Source organism: Lonchura striata, chromosome 15, assembly GCF_046129695.1.
Source record: "Lonchura striata isolate bLonStr1 chromosome 15, bLonStr1.mat, whole genome shotgun sequence".
Lineage (NCBI taxonomy): Eukaryota > Metazoa > Chordata > Aves > Passeriformes > Estrildidae > Lonchura > Lonchura striata.
The window spans coordinates 5,508,221-5,526,479 of record NC_134617.1 but is presented as its reverse complement, the minus strand read 5'-3'; the positions used below and the strand labels follow the sequence as shown (position 1 = coordinate 5,526,479).

General features: G+C 45.7%; 1 protein-coding gene across 2 annotated transcripts in view; it reads left to right on the top strand.

Moving 5' to 3' along the window:
* GRIA1 (glutamate ionotropic receptor AMPA type subunit 1) overlaps window positions 1-18,259 on the top strand; it is a 124,382-nt gene that overhangs the window by 53,437 nt on the left and 52,686 nt on the right. For both annotated transcript variants that reach the window (XM_021552138.3, XM_021552137.3), the window contains exons 3-5: window positions 4,242-4,481; window positions 6,256-6,440; window positions 10,828-10,881. In XM_021552138.3, the coding sequence (XP_021407813.1) occupies window positions 4,242-4,481; window positions 6,256-6,440; window positions 10,828-10,881 (479 nt within the window). The remainder of the gene's footprint in view (window positions 1-4,241; window positions 4,482-6,255; window positions 6,441-10,827; window positions 10,882-18,259) is intronic.

Genomic DNA, 18,259 nt, shown 5'->3' with positions numbered 1-18,259 from the left:
GGGTTATCTTCCTTCACCAAAACCTAAAAGAAATATCTGTTTTATCTGACATCTACCTTTCACCCTAGACAACATGGATCAGGCCAAACACCCCCTTGTAAAATACCTCTGACTTTCCTAATGCAAAAATCAATCTTGTTCATCTACTCACTCTGGTTAAGAGCTGCAGCCATAAAAAAAAAAATCTACCACGAATTTTTACAGACTCAAAACACCTCTTTTGCTTTCCTCTCCCACAGAGAAAATGTGCAATTTAAAGTTGTGAGTGTTGATGTATTTACTGATGTATTTTTCCCTTTCTTGGAAGCATCTGCAAAGGTGGCCAGAGCTGCCTCTCTTCAGCTCCCAAATAAGTGTCCTCTCCTGTGTGTGCTTTTGGTAAAATCAGTGTTTCTCTCTGATGTACATTCTTTACCTTGAATATTTCCATATGAAAAGGGAGTTTTTGAGAGACACTGCAAGGACTAGAAATCCTGGAGCCTGTGGATTCCAAGTGACTGAATCACAGATGCCTTTTTCCTCATCTGAATTCAAGGACACTCAGCTCCCTGATGGCTACCATTCCACAGGGGGAGAAGGGCAGCCTCCCCTGCTTGTTCTACCACATCAGTCACTCGAACTAATTTACAATCTATTTTGACTTTTGCTGTAAGTTAGAAAAGTTTCTAGAGCAGTCAGATGAGCTCTCTGCAGAGGTGAGAGAGCAGCTGGTTGTCACTGGATTGTCTCTTCAGCATAACCAGGTGACAATCTCGATAATGCCTCTGCTTTTACCTGATTTTCCTTGTTGAGCAGCACAAGAAATCCTGTGCCTGGAGAAGGAGGGATATGGGGTATCCCTGGGGCCTGATGCAGCACACACCGGGAATGCCTCAGCCCCAAATCCCAAACTGATCAATTAAACAAGACTGATCGGGGAGAACACAGTAGCAGTTGCCACGGTTATCAATCATTATGGACTACGTTTTCTGAGGGCTACTGTAGAGGGAAATTCTTCTGTAATAAATTAGAAATTCAGTGTAGGATACAAGCTCAGGTACAGCCCAGAACTGATGTTCTCTGTCCTTTCCCACCCTGCAGCCCAGAGCCCATGAACAGCACATACAAACAGCCACAGATGTCTGCATTTGCATCCAAGCAAACCCTCCTCACTTGTGCTCACATCCTGGGATAGGCAAACATTTATGCTGTTGGATTTCACCCAGATTCCTGCCTGCAGGAAGGAGCTTGAGGTGGAACTGTCCAAATTCAGCTGCTGGAGCTGGTCTCCAGGCTAACTGCAGCTCTCTTCTTCAGGAAAAGCTGGGCTGGGGCCAGCCAGCTGCTCACAGAGAGGCAGCACAAGGAAAGGGTGATGCTGTCACCAGCCAATTGGCCAGAAGAGTTCAACTTCTTGGACCTTGCATTCCAGCACAATTTCGTCCCTTTTATATTTCTTAATCTTTTTAGAAATCCATCAGTCAGAGGCTAGTGACTGCTCATCTCTACAAAAACAAAGAGAGCTTAAAATATTTGCTTCCTCTAGTTAAGGTTTACAATTCTTAGTAGTAGATTATTAGGAAGTTGCAGAGCAATCAAATGAGAACAGAATAATTAACAAATTTGCTTCATAAAATGATTAAAGGAAATGTAAAGAAGTTCCAGCAATCTCTTAGTGTATTAAATAACAAGCAAGTAATTTCTTTTTAGCTTTGCTGTGTAAATTCATTTGGAGCATCTGTAATTTAAAATAGCCCTGAGATTTACATAATTTTGCAGCCATTGCTTTTACATTATGCCAAGTTCAGTCCCAGAAAGGTGGCTGCAGCTCTCACTCTTCATTTTTCCAGATTAAGTGACAAAAGAGTTTTTTCATTTTTCTTTGGGAGATAATTTTTGGCAAGCCTTTTTTTTGTTGGTTTTTTTTTTTCAAATTATCTGCCTTGTCCATGGCCCCTCTTATCCTGAAAGTACAAAGCAAGTGAGGGTTCTTTCCAAACTTACTAATGATAAAGAGTGTTCACATTCCCAGTTGTCTTGGGTACAATCTGTTTCAAATGCTGGCACTGATGATGTCTCAGAACAGTGTAGGAGGGATGCCTGAGCGTGACTGAGACACAGAGTTGAAGAAAAAAATAAAATATGTAAAATGATAGATTCCTTTTGAATAGAAAAGAAATCCAAGCAAGCTATGCCTTGCCTAAAAGAAAATAAACCAAGCCAGCTAAGTTTATTGTCTGGTTTATTAATCATACTGGATTGTTCAGCTGTCCCGAAAATGTCTCTTTAATCATTCAGTGAGGCTGAATCCTGGGTCCCTGGAGATCACGTTCTGATCTCTCACATATGGTATCTCACAGCGTCCATTAGACCCACTGCTCAGTCACATGGAAACGATGCTCTGACTATTTCCATCTGTATCTGCTGCTTTTCTTCCTGAATGTGTCAGTCTCATGAAGAGGGCAGTGACTCCAGCTGATACAGACACAATTGCTGATTGCAAAGAGAGGCACTGCTGTGAAAATAAAGAGAAGAGGGGGGTTATTTCCGTCTCAGTTTGGGCTTTCTGAGGTGTCCCTGCCCTGCAGAAAGGCAAATTCCCTTGTGGGAGGAAAATGCTGAGATCACAGGTGCTAATCAGTGAAAAGAGGATGAGCGACCCTGTGAACAAACTGCGGGACTGGGATGCCCAAAAACTGGGCTCAGATCCAAGACAAAGGAAAAAATTTCTTCAGTCTTATGAGATTCCATTCTTGGCTCTCAGCACCACCACAAAGCCTGGCTGCTTTGTTTCAGGGGTGAGGAGGGAGCAGGAACTAGCTTTGCACAGTGGGAAGCAGGATTTCTTGCTCTTCCCTCTGAATGTTTGGTGCTGGCAGTAGCGAAGTGAGGAACAAGACAGTCTTTTCCAGGATGGCTGTAAGCCAGCCAGAATAGACTTTGGGTCCCTGCTGGAGGCACAGAGCTCTCATGGAGCCCAGCTAAGGATGCAAGAAGCTCGTGTTCAGGAGCTTTTCTCCAGCCTCACATGCAGAAGGTTCAGTACTGTCAGTTAGCAGAAATCAGGTCAGGGGATTCCCGAGCAGCGCAGAGCACTTGCCAGGGGACCCCAGAATGTCACATCCAGCTCCTCAGCCTGCACTCGTGTGGCAGAGTGGGCAAGTGAGGTGTGAAGTGTCGAGTCAGTATAAATGTCACAGCCAAAGGTCTTCAGAGTGACAAGAGGAGAAAACACTAGTGCCAAGAGTTCTGACACAGGAAAAGTGCTGTCACTGCCAACCACCTCCAGCTTGGAGATTTATTGATGGTAACTTGGGATGTGCCATAAACAGGGGTGATATTGAATGAATCTGACTGTCTCAGGGGCTAAGTTTTACAACACAAAGTGTGAACTCTCTCTGTCTCGCCGAGATCCTCAGGCGTTTTCCCAGCAGCTCCCACGATCTCATTAAGTGCTCTCCAGAGAAGAGCTCCAACCTGAGGGAGCCCTCCCTGCACAGCACAGGGGCTGAGGACAGACAGACGCCTGCCAGGAGGACAGACTGACAGGAGGGGCTGAGCACAGTCAGAGCCCTGCTGGTGGAGACCTCCCAGGACACTGCTGATACCTCACTGGGCTCACAGCCCTGTCTCCATGGCTCTGTGAGGAAACCAGAAATTGCCAAAAAGTTGTGTTCCCAAGCACAACACACTCCCAGTGTCAGAGGCTCTGACTCAGAGCCAGCAGCTCACGGCCCAGGACAGATCCCCCTGGAGCTGTGCTGTGGCTGCGTTGAACCTTGGTGAACCTTTGCTGAGATGCCCTGTCAGAGTGGTTTCCTCAGCTGCTGAGGTCAAACCCATGGTTTCCCTCTGGAGTTGTTGGCCACACAGGGCTGTGCTGCTGTGCAAAGGCTTTCCTTCTGCTCCATGAATGCTGCAGTAGCCTCTTTCTGCCGGGGGTTTTCCAGGCTCAGATAACTCATTTTACCCCAGGAGCAGCAAAATCTTCAGCAGAGCCCTGAGGAACACTGATTTCATTCTTTTGAGTAATTTCTTCCTATCAAAAGTAAAGCAGGTCTGTGGAGACCAAGGGCAGGGCACTTCATGGTCACAAGCCCTGATCTTCCCAGGTTGCCCTCACCAACCCGCCTACCTGGGGGAAAATTATCTAGTCCAGAGAGACCCTGCAGTTTATCTCAGGGAAAGGGTTTTTTTTTGGTGACATTGCTGGAAGCCTCCTTGATTTTCAGCCCTCCTGACTCTCCCCTCTTCTCCTGCAGTCTGCTCACAGTTCTCCAAGGGTGTCTATGCCATCTTCGGGTTTTATGAGAGGAGGACTGTCAACATGCTCACGTCTTTCTGCGGGGCCCTCCACGTCTGCTTCATAACGCCGAGCTTCCCCGTGGAAACCTCCAACCAGTTCGTCCTGCAGCTCCGCCCCGAGCTGCAGGATGCCCTCATCAGCGTCATCGAGCACTACAGCTGGCAGAAGTTCGTGTACATTTACGACGCTGACCGGGGTAAGTCGCAGCTCTGTGGGAGGCGTTACCAGGCAGTTGAAGACTGTGGTTTAGAAGAGTCTTTACCTGCAAAAGTTGTGGGTTTGGGTTAGCCCATGCTTTCCCTGTTTGTTTTTCTTCTAAATATTCCTTTCTGCTGAAGGTAAGCATTTGTCGGAAATCAGGCGACCCCCGACTCAGGGAAGAAATGATGTCTGGCTCCAGATCAGAAGGCTGACAGATAGCTTTATTAAAACTATACTATTACATTAATATACCATTTAAAGAGATACTTACTATCATACTCACTATCTATCAAATAATTCACAAACTCATGACTCTGTGCTGAGAGTCTGAGACATATCTGGATCCAATTGGCCATTGAACCCAAGCAACCTTCACCAGAATCAAACCCAGCAATCACTTCAGGTGAACAATCTCCATACCACATTCCACATGGAAAAAACAAAGGAGAAGAATAAAGATTGTTTTCTCTTCTTCTCTCTGTGATTCTCCTGAGAGACAGAATTATGTCTCTCAAGCCAGAGAATGTGAATGTCACAAGCCTTGATCTAAAAGAAGCATCAGCCTGACCTGATATGTGTGTGTGTGTTGTGTGTGTGTGTGTGTTCATGGAGTCAGATCCAAGCCCCATCAACACGAGGGAAATACTTGATGTGCAAATGGTTTGGAATTCAAAATGGGGAAGATGTTTCTTTTCATTTGGTCCCATACTGGACCGGTCTGTCAAACTCAAGGACACTGAGTCCAGAGCTTAGAAGCATGAATGGACACTTGCTCAGATCTCACCTAAGCCCAAAGGCAGGTGTGAAATGTGTGTTTCTGGCAGAGAGCTTGGAAAACTCCAAATTACCCATGTTGCTGCATGTCAGTTTTCTATGTAAAAGAGCAAAAAACTGTGTGGGATAGTGGAAGATGTTATCTAACTTTCTAAACCACAAATAGGGCTAGAGAGCTCATTGCTCCATGATTCAGTTTTCCCAGCCCTCAGGTGCCTTTAAAGCTCCAGGCTTGGAGGCTGCAGGAAAGCAGATTTGTGAAGGGCAGGGCAGAGGTAAGGTGATTCACATCTCTGTCCTGGAAGTTATAATTATCCTCTGAAGGGACAGGATGGGCTTTAGAGACCAGGAGAAGGTATGAAAGCATCCCACCTGCTTTGTTGCCATGAGGCATGGGCACACAGAATATTCCAAATGCACAGGGTTATTTAGGGTTATCCAGCACAATTCCAGACAATTGCTATGTGCATCTCCTCTAGAAATCTGTGCATGTAATTTAAGCAACATAATTCTAAAAGTAATGGTCTCCTGATGAGATGCTGCTGAGAAAAGAGCATGCTGAGTGTGACAGTGTGCTGTGACTGATGAGGGTGTCCCTGACCCTAGGAGCACACAGCCTAAGCAGATCAAAGATGAGAAGGAAACTATGGCTGAGAGAAATCAAATTATTTGGGTAGTGACAGACAGGACGATGGGGATTAGAGTTCTTATCTGAATCCCACAGCAGGGACTGGTCAAGGAGACTGATCTGCTATTACAAAGGAAAATCAGACCTGGAATCATCTGTGCTAGGCCAGAAAAAGCAGGAGTCATTAATTCTATCCCAGATGGGTTTGGGTCAGATCTAGACTATTAGCTGCTCTCTGTAGCTCTGCTGCACTCTCATGACTCTTGTCTCCAGCCTGGCTTGAGGCAGCTACACAGGCTGGCAGGAGGATGGAAAGATGCCATTGCACAACTAAAACCTGGCTCACCCCCTTCTCTCCCCACCCTAGGGTTGTCAGTCCTGCAGAAAGTGCTGGACACTGCAGCTGAGAAGAACTGGCAGGTGACAGCTGTCAACATCCTGACAACAACAGAGGAGGGCTACCGACTGCTCTTCCAGGAGCTGGAGAAGAAGAAGGAAAGGCTGGTGGTGGTGGACTGCGAGACTGAGAGGCTGAACATCATCCTTAACAAGGTTGTGTTGGTGTGGGCCTTCTGGGAGGGGTCTTCACACAGGGTGGGAAGGGTTGTTTCTCCCTGGAGAAGTTATCCCCATTCTTGCCTGATCCTTGTCTCCTTGTGGCTCTCACTGGAATTGGGGTGTGTGCCTTGCAAGCTGCTGGGCTTGCAGGAATTTCTCTGTTGTCTCACTGGGGAAACAGTAAAGCTGCAGGAATAGTACAAGCTTTCATGAATTCACACTGAGTGAGCTCCACTGCTCCATGCTCCCTCCTTGTTTGACTCCTTTGCTGAGCCCTTTACACCCCCTTGCTCCCAAATGAGTTTGCTTTGTACTAATCCCTCCAAGAAGCGTGCACAAGTTGTGGCACCTCCTGATTCTGTGGGGTCTTTCTTTGGAGTTAAGGTGGAGGTGTGAATTGGCACTGCCAGATTCCTGGTCCTCCAGCCTCCATCTGCTGCACCAAATTCTCAAACCTGTGCCAGCAGGACAGCAGGATTATGGTACCTCTGTCCTGAATGTGGATTTCTGTGGACAGGAGACAAATACAAGCCCAGGGGTGGGTTGGGCCCACAATTCAGCTCCAGCCACAAGATCTTTCCCTCTAACACCTACAACCAAGTCCTTCCCCACCATTGGAAGGGTTTGGAAAGGGCAATTTCCACTGCTTTACTCCTTGTGATCAGCTCACTCTCACCTCATGCTTCACACATCTCCCTGTCTAAGGTACCTGTCAGCTCTGTCTCACACTTCAGCTACTTCCCATCTGGGACAGGGACTGACATTTCACCAGATGCACAGCTCAGGGATGAGCACAATCCATCCTCGCTGGATGTCTCTGGGTGCTCCTCTGTTATGTGGAATAACAAAGCAGAGAGCAGGTTGTAACCTCAAAGCAAAGGTCACATTCATGAAAGACAAAACAGGTTATTCCAGAGGGTAAAATCTTCTCTCTGGCTATGGAACAGCTGCAATTGAACAACACTTTGGACAAGATCTAGGCAGTGAATTTGGCTTTTCTTTAGAGTATATCAAATTTCTAGAATTAATAGTGTTGGGTTTTTAAGCCTGGCTTGTCTAAAAGAATGTTAAACTGTATAGTAAAGTATTATCTAGTCTTCTTGATCTGAGCAGGAAAATAAGGCTTTCTTTCAATTTCTTTCACATAACTGGAGCAAATGTTAAGCCTAGATATAGGAAAAGCTATTTGTAAGAGCACTAAAAATCCAGATACTGTGATTATTTGTTTTGCAATGCTATAAAAAATATCAGTTCCCAGGGAGAAGAGGTACAAAGCTGTGTTTTACTACAAAAATTACAGAGCAATTCCAGCAGACATCTGTGCCTGAGAGGTAACACTCCAGTGAAGGATAGAGCTATGAACAACTTCTTCAGATGTGTGTAGTCCATTTTCATCCTTTTTAACATTCTTGTTCCAAGTCCACCAGGATTTCTGAGAGCAGAGGTGGTTGTCCCAGTGTGAGAAAGTAATGCCAGATTTTTCAGAGAATACAGATGACTGGAGGGATTCAAAGATAGTGTTCAGCTCATTATCATGTGCAATTCAGCTGGGACTGTAACTTGGGCTCTAACGTGTGCTGGTGTCTCAGCTCACCACACCAGCAGCCTCTGTGGGAATGTCTCTGTGCTGTTTGCCCTGTCCCTCTGACTGTCTGAGGTATTCCAAGAGCTGCCTTAGCCTCATGGGGACATTTCAGTGCATTTATCTTCTTCCCTGACAAGCCTGTCTCTGTCTCTCAGCATCAGTGGATTTGTGATTTGTGAGCAGAAGAGCTGGGGGTGACTGTCCAGCACCTCTGCCTCTCACACCCACACCGCTGCTTTTCATTTTCCCTCCATACACAAAACACAAACAGCCCCAGTGACTCCAGCAAGGCAGCCCTCAGCTGTGGAGGAGCCAGTGCTCTGTGTGTTAAAAATGGCCTGTTTTCTCTCTGGGAGATTTCTCTGTGTCGTGTCTCAAGGGTTTGATTTATCTTTGCTGAGGTACCTGTCATTTGTGAGCCAGGCCTTGGATCAGGGCAGGTCGCCGTGGGGTTGTGCTGTGTATCCTTAATGGGATAAGTGCTTGGTGGCTTGTGTTCCATCAAAGCCCTCTATTGTTTCTTCCTTGTCTCTCATTAAAATGAGTGACTGGAATTTCTCCTCTGCCAGTGTTTCACTCTGAGAGGATTTCTCTCTAATAGATGTCAAACTCGCCCATTAAGAAGTGGGTAATGAAACCTAGGTGGCCCAAGTGAGCAATCAGCATGCAGCCCAGCACAGCCTCTCACCACAGTCAGGAGGAGTGATAAATGCTATTATAACCTCAGCTTGCTACTGCTGTCCGGACACATTAGGACTGAGCAAGCATTTTAAAATAAATTAAGATCACAAATAACTGTGTAAAACACAGGAAACGAGCTTCATAATTCAGGTGGATGGGCTGTAAGATTAACAGCTCGGGGAGAGCTGGATGGCAGCCCTCTCTGGTTCATCGGCTCTGACACCTCATAAAATAACAAAGGAGAGTTGGGGCTGAAGGAGCCAATGCCAGCTATTGGTGATGCTGGAGAAAAGGGGAATTGGATCATAATTCTTAGACATCCCAGTGCACCAGAGATTCTCCTTCCTCCTGCAAGGTCTGGGACTTACTGCAAAGGTCAGACTCAGCTGATGAATGGAAAGGGACAAGTTTGGTCTGGTTTTGCTTCTTAGATCAGGCAGTGGAAGACACTCAGAAAACCACCCATCATGAGGTGTAGGTAGCTTCAGGTAGACAGGATTTTTCTGAGAGCTCCAGACACCTCAGCAGAAGCTCACTGAGGGATCCTGTGTAGGGAAGCTGGTGGAGCTGGTATTAGCTGTGTAAGGAACTGCTTCTAAATGAAGCTTTCATTGGCGTTAATTGCCACCCCCACGTTAATGCTGAGAACCAGATGAGTTTTATTATGCATACAACAGCACTTCATCAGAGAAGGGCTAAGGCAGACGAACCAGTTGCACAGAGCAAGTGTCAGCTCATTTATAATCCATTTGGAAATCCCTAAATGACTGTTCAGGATAATCTGGGACTGCTGTCCAATGGGGAGGATCAGTCTCTGCCCTCATCTGACTCTTCTCAAGTACCTGCTGCCAGCCTGGTACCAAAGAGAAGTCCTGGGTAGACTGATTTCTGGTGGAATCTGACACAGCAGTGGTTTTATGATCATTCTGGCTGTGAGGATCTTTCTGTCCTCACTGCAGTTTGTGCAGATTTTGCCTGTGCCTATTGGCAGTGCAGGCAGCAATTCAGAATCAATTAATATGACAATGGAAATAAGAGGTAGTGTTGCCAGCCAAGAAACCTAATGGAAACAGCACAGTTCTCTCAGAAACTGGCAAATCTTGTCTTTGTACAGGCTTTGATGGCATGTTAGTTTGGGCCTTTTTTTCCACTTTATTCTTTCTGTTTGTAGAGTGGCTCAAATGCAGATGGTATCTGACTCTAGTAAACTAGTAAGAATTTAACAGTGCTGCTGGAAATCAATCAAGATGAATTTCAATGGGAAAAAGGAATCAGCAAGAATAATACAGACCTTTAGATGTATTTTTATGTACTCTTTTTAAATCAAGGGAGAAAAGACATGGGCCATCTGATCAGTACCTCTATTCCCCCCAGTCACAGGAAAATCTGCAACAGGTGGAAAAGGAAAAAGCTAACATAGAAAATCTCAGTTGTTACAGATTGTTAAGCAATTGTGTTGATAAAAGAAAATAAAATCCTGAATCTGCAGTGTCAGGGACAAAGAAATAAGTGGCAAAGCACATATACTGGGACACCATGCATATGAATCTATAAATTATATCAATGAAGATGCAGGGGAATCTTTCTTCTGTGCCTTGCCCAAACAGCTTCATTCAGGAGATGTAATTTGAAACTACACTGGTGCACAAAAATTTACCCATAACCTAAACTTCCAGCCAGCTCTCCCAGGCAGGTGTTTGCAGCAGGGGCTGTAGCATGGAGGATGTGCAGGATTTCTCTCTAGTCTTGCCTAGTGTTTCAGTTGCATTCATAGGACACACGGACTCCAACTCCCCATTTGTTCCTTTGGTGTCTGATATACAAATCTTTTTTTTTCCTCCCCTAGCCTGTAGGAAACAGGTTGGTTTGGTTGTTTTCTCTCCCTGCCTGTTCTTGGGGATCTTGTCCTGTCTAGTTTCAGATTTGCTGCTCAGGTACCATGTGTGAAAGCTCTGGCCATCCTTTAATAAGATTGGGAGCTTTTCTTTTGCTATGTCTTCCTGCTCATGGCTGAATAGTCTCAGCAAGGAAAAATTAGAGTCAAAAAGGGCAGATAACTGACATTCTTCTTCCTTAGTTGATCTCTGTGAATTATCCTTGCTTTTTATCTTGCAGATCATCTCGCTTGAAAAAAACGGGAATGGGTACCACTACATTCTGGCAAATATGGTGAGTTACCCTAATTGGTGGGGTTTTTTTCTATCTCACTGTTTTATGTATTTATAATTACTGAGCTGTACACTCTTTTTCTCATCCACCTTCTAGGTAAAATAATATACCAAAGTCTTTTGCTGTGCTCTTCTTGTGGAGTTTTCTCTCTTGAGCCAGCAAGATTATCTGCAGGGTATCTCCAAGTGTTCTGGGCTTTTGTAATGGTTTGACCTTGGCTGGATGACAGATGCAGACCAAAGTAATTTTATCACTCCCCCCTTGGTGCTAAATGAAATCTGACTGTCATGGCTCTAGGGAAAGAATTGAATGCAAAGATTTCTTTAAGGGAAGGATTCTGCCTTTAATGCAGGGAGGTGCTGCCTGAGGACAGAGTAGCACTGGGCAGTGGCAGGACCATCTTTCTGGAGGATGGAAAATTTCTTTGCCTAGCGAGATTAGGAGAGAGGCAAGACAGAGAAATTGAGGTTTTCCACAGCAGAGCTCCTACCCTCTCCTCCCTAAATGTGTCCATCCATCCAGGAGGATGCACAGCAGACTGCTGCTGGCAGTCTGGGGCTGAGGCTGCTCCCCTGGGACTCCTGTGTCCCCATGGGGTGAGCCATGTGCAGGCTCTGGACCTGTTCTTTCAGCACAGAGCTGCATCTGGGAGGCAGGGTAATTAAACTTTAAACTATCAATTAGTCAAGCATTTGCTGCCCTTCTCCTTTTCTCGGTCCCAAGATAACTCTGTAATTTACCAGGCAAAAATGGCCACATCATTACCCTGCAGTGCCCTGTACTGACCCTGCACCCTGTGCTGGCTGCCTACCATGTAATTACAGAGATTAAAATGTTACCTTGTGCAGGGGAAGACATGCAAAACTACAGAGCAGCCAATAACTTCAGTTGCTAATTTAAAAAAAAATATATTATTTGCCATAACCCAGGTCCTGGATCTTTATGAAAGTCCCATCATTAAAGTTAAGCAGGAAAGTGAGCTGGAGTCACTGGAGTGAGCACGTCTGTGCAATTTTAAGTACACCCACACAGAAGGTGAATGACAATATCACCTCTTCCCTCTGCACAGTTTCATAAGGATAAATGCATGAAAGGCATGGGGTGAACTGAACTTACCCTCAGGTGTAGGAGATTTGAAGGACATTTCCCTCTGTGTTAGGATACCACTCTCTTCCACCTTCACCCAGACAAAGTACACTTGTCCCATCTTTAATATGTTCTCTCAGCCTCACAATTGCTAAGAGGACAGAGCTGGCTGGAAGAGGTTGCATACTCAGCCAACAGGGTTTATAAATAATTAACTTGGAGCAAAAGGCTTTTCATTTCTCCAGCCCCTCTGCAGGGACATTCTGCCTCCCACTACAGTGCAGTGGAGGGGGCCTTGAGCCCCACAGTGTCTGACAGAACCACCAGAATTTACTGCTGTGCTTCCCAAGCAGTTTGGATTCTGGGGAGAAGGAGCAGATTGAAAGGAATTCAAGCTTTACCTTTGTTTTTCCCTGCTCCTTAAAACCCAGCATCACACAAGAGCCACAAGAGCCAACAAGAGTCAGAGCAGAGAATACTTAAAAAAAAAAAGGAAAAAAGAGTAGAGGATAATCAGACAACATGAGAAAACTATTTCTAAAAAAAAGTCCTGGCACCCTTCAAGGTTAAGAATGTCCTTTCCAGGGCAGAATAATGTGGGCAGGTTCAGACACCAGAAGCCAAATCAGCTCCTGTAATGCGCTGCACCTATACTGGATGATATTGGCAAAAAGGCCCTGAAAATCCCATGTTTCTGAGAGCACAGGGCAGCAAGGAAGGACAGCAAACCTCCCTTAGTGGGGATGGCCAGGGATTTTATAAGAGATTGGCAGAAGCTGGCATCTGCCAGGGTTAAACCCTGGTGCGAGTGCTCCGATCCGAGAGATCACAGTAGGGTTTACCCTCTTCTGAGGACATCTCATCTCTGGATTAGAGCCTTCAGAGGGTGTAGCGTGCTGTAATTTATTCCCACTGACTCACACTCATAGTGGTAGACCTTAAACACCCCTCATTTTCCCCTGCAGACATGTCCTAGGATGACAGGATGCCCACACACACTCGTACCCTCGTGCGCGCCTGCCTGCCTGGAGAACAGCCCTGCTTTGGGGAAGTGCCTCCCTCTGGAGCACCGAGTCCTCAGAGAATAAATTAAGAGCTAAAACCTGGAAGTGTTGGGTTTCCAAATGAGTTATTTTTTGGGCCCTGTGCTGGCTGAGGTAGTCCTGAGTTTAGGACTCTCACCCTGTATGAAGATCAGGCCAAGGGAATCCTCAGCTGGTTCGTAGCCACCAAGTTTCCTGCACTAGCTGGAGCAAGGGGAGGAATTTTCAACACCTAACCTACTTGGGCATGGAAAAATGGGGACACAGTTATGGAAATGGAACACTGGAAGCCAATATTGGGAAACATTTCTGGATAACTCTGCTTAAATTTCTCTTTTTAGCTATATGCTTCCTCAGACCTATACACGGCCAAAAATTCCGAGCAGCAGCACACCGCTGCCCAGTTGCAGCAGCTTCAAACTGGTGTCCCATCAGGAATGCAAAATGAGTTTCCAAGGCAATGAAGAGGCTGAATAAGGTCTAAAAGATATCATCCATAGGTACATTTTGGAATGGAGGAATTCCCTGTCTGGGCACAGTGAATCCATGAGCAGACTCACTGCCCTGCACTGGCCTTGCTGTGTGTCTGCCCAGCAGGTGCTCTGGGTGAGCTGTAGTAAAGTGCTGAGCAGAATTTGACAGCAGCAAGTGAAAGCTGGTATTTTCTAGCAGGAACAGCTTTCTTTTTCAGTGAAATTGCTGTTGCCAAGGTGAGACAATAATATTTCTGTGTTCACAAACAAAATGAAACCATTCTGCACCTTAGGCTATGGGCAAACATTCTTCTCTGAACCTGCTATACCTGCTAAAGACACAACTTCTCTTGTCTCCCCAGCCCTGCCTGTCCCAGGAAGGTCTGACTGCATCATCCTTGCCAGGGGAAGGGTTTCTGTGAGCATCCCTCCCTCTCCTTGAGCCAAATTTGACACTCTTAATGGCTTTTGCAAACTGATGAAATTCTGCTCTTTAACTGGTACCCATCAGAGTTATCCCAATGAGCTTTTACCAGAGCTTACCTGGGTATTTGTCAGGTGCACTGGCAGGCTGCAGTCATATCTCTCTCTCTCTTTTCCCCTGTGGAACTCAAAGAGATTTGGCAACTTTTAAAAGTGTTTGTTTCTGTGAGTCTCATTTTTCTAAGCTTTGCTCTCAGCCTTTGAGATCATCAGTTCTAGCAACCACAAAGAGGGAAAAAATATAGTCAATATTATCAGAGAAACAAGCTTAGAAACTTCTGGGATTCCTTTCTTTTGATGTTCAGGCTTTTTGCCCATAACCTTGGCTTTGTGTATCTGTTTGTCCTGCGCCATGGATGTGAGCTGACTGCTGTCAGTAGTGGGAGAGCATCAGCTTGGGCAGAGAAAAATCTTTGTCATTAAATAAGCGACATTCATGTGACCTGCCTTTAAAGGAAAATATGAAAGACAGCTGCCACATCCAGTGTTTTAGCCTCTTTTTTCTTTCCTGGCGCATTAGTCTGAGTTGTTCTTTCTGCAAGTGCTCTTTTTTTTTTTTTGAAGATGAATAGGTAAGTGTACGAGATTGCTGATGGCAGGGGTAGCAGGGAAAAGTAAAGATAAAAACAGTGTTGATTAGCAAAGGTAAGCACTTTTTCCTGTGCCATACTTCATCAGCCTGTGTCAGCACTGAGTTAGGGCATGGACACTTTCCCTTTGCTGGCAGTTGTGGTGCTGGTGGAGGTTACCAGTGATGTCTTAAGCAACCTAGAAATGAAAAACACTTTCTAGAAAATATTTGTATAGGAGGCAATATAAAGGTTTGTCTTTATTGGAGGCATACAGAGGCAGATATGGAAAAATGTTCATAAAATGCCCACGGGGTGAATGCAGTGTTATAAGTTTAGCAAATTAGCATAATTGACAAAAATCACCAATTAGGAGCACAAGAGTTGATGCAATTTCCCTCGGTTCAAGCGTCTCTAAATCCTCCCCCCTCAGATGGAAACTAAACTTTGTTTATGAAAATGTGTCTTAAAGAGCTGTTCTTCAGCCTTGCTTCTCAGAAAGAAGAGAGCCTTAGGGCCTTGGAATGTGTTTTGTCTTTCTGCCTAGGGAAAAGGTAGGGAAAAGTACTGGGAAAGGTCGCCACAGATATAATAGGCCACAGAGCTATAAATGTGTAAAAAAAAATAGAAAATATATAAAATGGAAAGAAAAAAATAATTTGGCATCATCACTTCCCCCAGCACAGCAGCTTTGTCAGCAGAGTGGCTCCTGCAGGAGTCAGACAAGATGTGCTGTCTTTATCCAGGACTCCCACACCTGCAGCACCTGCAGTGCTGCCTGGGGAGGCTTGTGGTGCCCAAGCAAGGTCTGCACCTGCCCCAGCACAGTGACACTGACACAGTGGCACTGCCCAGCACAGTGACACAGTGGCACTGGCACAGTGGCACTGCCCAGCACAGTGACACAGTGGCACTGGCACAGTGGCACTGCCCAGCACAGTGACACAGTGGCACTGCCCCAGCACAGTGACACAGTGGCACTGCCCAGCACAGTGTGACCCGTGCCACTGGCAGTGTGTCCATGGCTCCACTCCCCGCTTGCCTGGAGCTAAAATCTTGTCGTTCTGTCTCCCAGCAGCTTGAAAGCTGCCGTGTTTGTCTGAGTCCCCTCAGTTCTCAGTGCTGCCTCCTGCCCCCTGAAGTGCTGCCACAAACCAGGCCAGCAATGCTCAGGTGTGAATCACTCGCTGATTTGAAATTCGGTTTTGTGGAGTACCCAGAAGGATGTGTACAGCATCTCCTGCTCGTCCTGGCAAGATGTCAAGATGCCAAATTTATATTTTTCTTTTGGAAAAAGGTGCCTAAGTTACTTTTAGGGTTCTAAAATTATGCCTGTTAGACCTTTCTGCTTCCTGAGAGGTCGGTGCAAGTAGACTCACAAGACAAATTAATTCTCTGTGCAGAGAAAGGCAATATAATAGATCAGTGAAAATTTTGCATTTCACTTCTAAACAGCTTTTCTGCCCTGACTCAAAAATTATCAAGCAGCAGAACCCCATATAACATTATCTCATCTGAATTACTGATAGTAAGAGACACAGCAGTGCCCTGAATTAAATTTTGCTTGAACTTGAGTGTCTCATGTATGAGAAAATTATCTGGTTTGATACAAAACTTGCTCACACAGGATAATATGAACAGCAATCGGAAGGATTTTTTGCAGTATTTAATGAGGGCTCAAAAACATGAGTGACTTACTGTGGCTTTAAAAAATCAGAGCATCAGGTAAGTAACTGACAGATTAAATTACAGCTATTGGAAGGAAAAATGTGTTTGCTTAAACTTCAGCAAAATGGTGTTAAACTAACAGGTTTCCTCAGCGATTTGCAGTCTCCTAATCCATTACCCCAGCTCAGCTGCAAGTGGCAATGTGTAAATCCATAGTATCTGCCTCATGGTGACTTCATTTGTCCTCTTTTCTAGTCAGAACATGCTTAGCTTCAGCTTCCTCGACCAGATTTATGTTTCTGTTTGCTAGAGAAAATATTCCATTACTGATGTTTTTGTCCTTGTAAACTGGGATCAGGTCATCCTTTAATCATATCTTTGATTGAATTAATGGCATCTGCCACTGCACGGCACATTTCCCAAACCTTTAAATCAGTTTATGCCCTGAAAGCTCTCTAATGCACAAACACCCACCTAGAACATCCCTTCCCCTGCCTGGACTGAGCCTTCTGACAAGATGTGAATGGTCATTTATATCCAAAATGTGCTGCAGCTGCAAGATTGGGCAAATAATATCACAAAGAAAATCTGCAGAGCTGCACCAAGGAAAAGTTGCTGTTCATCTCCAAGCCCTTGTGCTTAAAGCCTGGATTCTCACCTCACTTGGTTTGTGTTGTATCTACAGACAGGACAGAACCCTCTCATCCAGCTGCAGGGTTGGGAAGCTGTCTGACAGTGCCCTCTTCTCCTGTCTTTCTTTTCCCTTTCTTCACATTCTCCTTAACCTCAGTGAGGACTCACATGTTTTGCTGCTGCAATGGGATGTGGCACATTAAAAACTCTGCAGAGGAGTGGAAGGCACAGTGGAAGGAGACTGGAGCAGATGGGCTCTTTTTGGACACACCCTCCTTATTAATACAAAGTGATGGGAGTGAGGAATGCTGCTTCACAGGACAAGTTAAGCTTGAAGATAATTTGGGGTATTGGAGATTCTCTGCCTGGAAACACTCCATTTCTTGCTCCCTGCAGTGTCACTGGTGTACCTTGGAAGACAGGAGCCACTTTGTATTTACTCGGCTGATCTACAGCCATTCAGAAGCAAAAATTTTGCTTTGCAAAGTTTCTTACAATCATAAAATCTGCTACAAGGAAGTAGTCTGGCATTGCAAGTCATGCATTTAAACAGAGCTGGGCCAGTTTCCCGATGCTGCCACAGGTTTCCGTGGCACTCACCCAAGCTCAGGGTGAATTGCTTAAATGCTTTTGGCTTGAAAAGAAATATTTCAGTGTACAATCTATTAAAGAAAAGAGAAAGCAGACTCTAGTCTCTTCATCCCAGACAGAAAGAGACTTAAAAAACCTAATACTCCTTGCTGGGATGAGGAGGCTCTCTTGGCTTCAACCAACAAGCCTTCTCCAGGCAATTCAAGAGAAAGGGGTGGTTTTCCCTTTCTTCATTCAAAGCTGAATTATCCAGTCTCAGGGGGAGATCTGGAGAGCTCAGAAGAGGCAGCAGGAGGAGAGAAAGCAGCACTGTTTCTCAGGAACGTGTCTGTCTTCAAGGAGACTCTCTAATGTTCTTTATCCGAGGAAAGGAGGAGGCTTGGAGCACAGGCAGGGAGGTTTTCAGCTGGGCTGTGGGGTGGCTTTTGAGCTGCTGAGCCACAGTCTACCCAGAGCTCAGCCCGTGCCTCTGCAGCTTCAAAAGCATCACAGGAGGCACCTGCAGGGAAAGGGCCAGCAATCAGCGTGAGCTCAGTGAAATACAAAGAGAACCTGGAGGTGTGGGTGCATTGCCATGGGCTGGGAGGGTGTCCCACGAGCAGCTGTGCCACCAAGGGTCATCAGTGTGCAGAGAGGAGGCAGAGGTTTAGGACAGTGAGGCAGTGAAATATGAGGGTGACAGGAGAGGTGCAGGGAAGTCAGTGAAGCTCCAGATTTGAGGAGGGTCATGGACAAAGGGATGAGGTTTTCCATACACTGACAGCTGCCTGCACTGCCCACTCAGTGTTCTGGCTCCTCACAGTGTCCAGGGTATAAATTAGGAGCTGGTTCA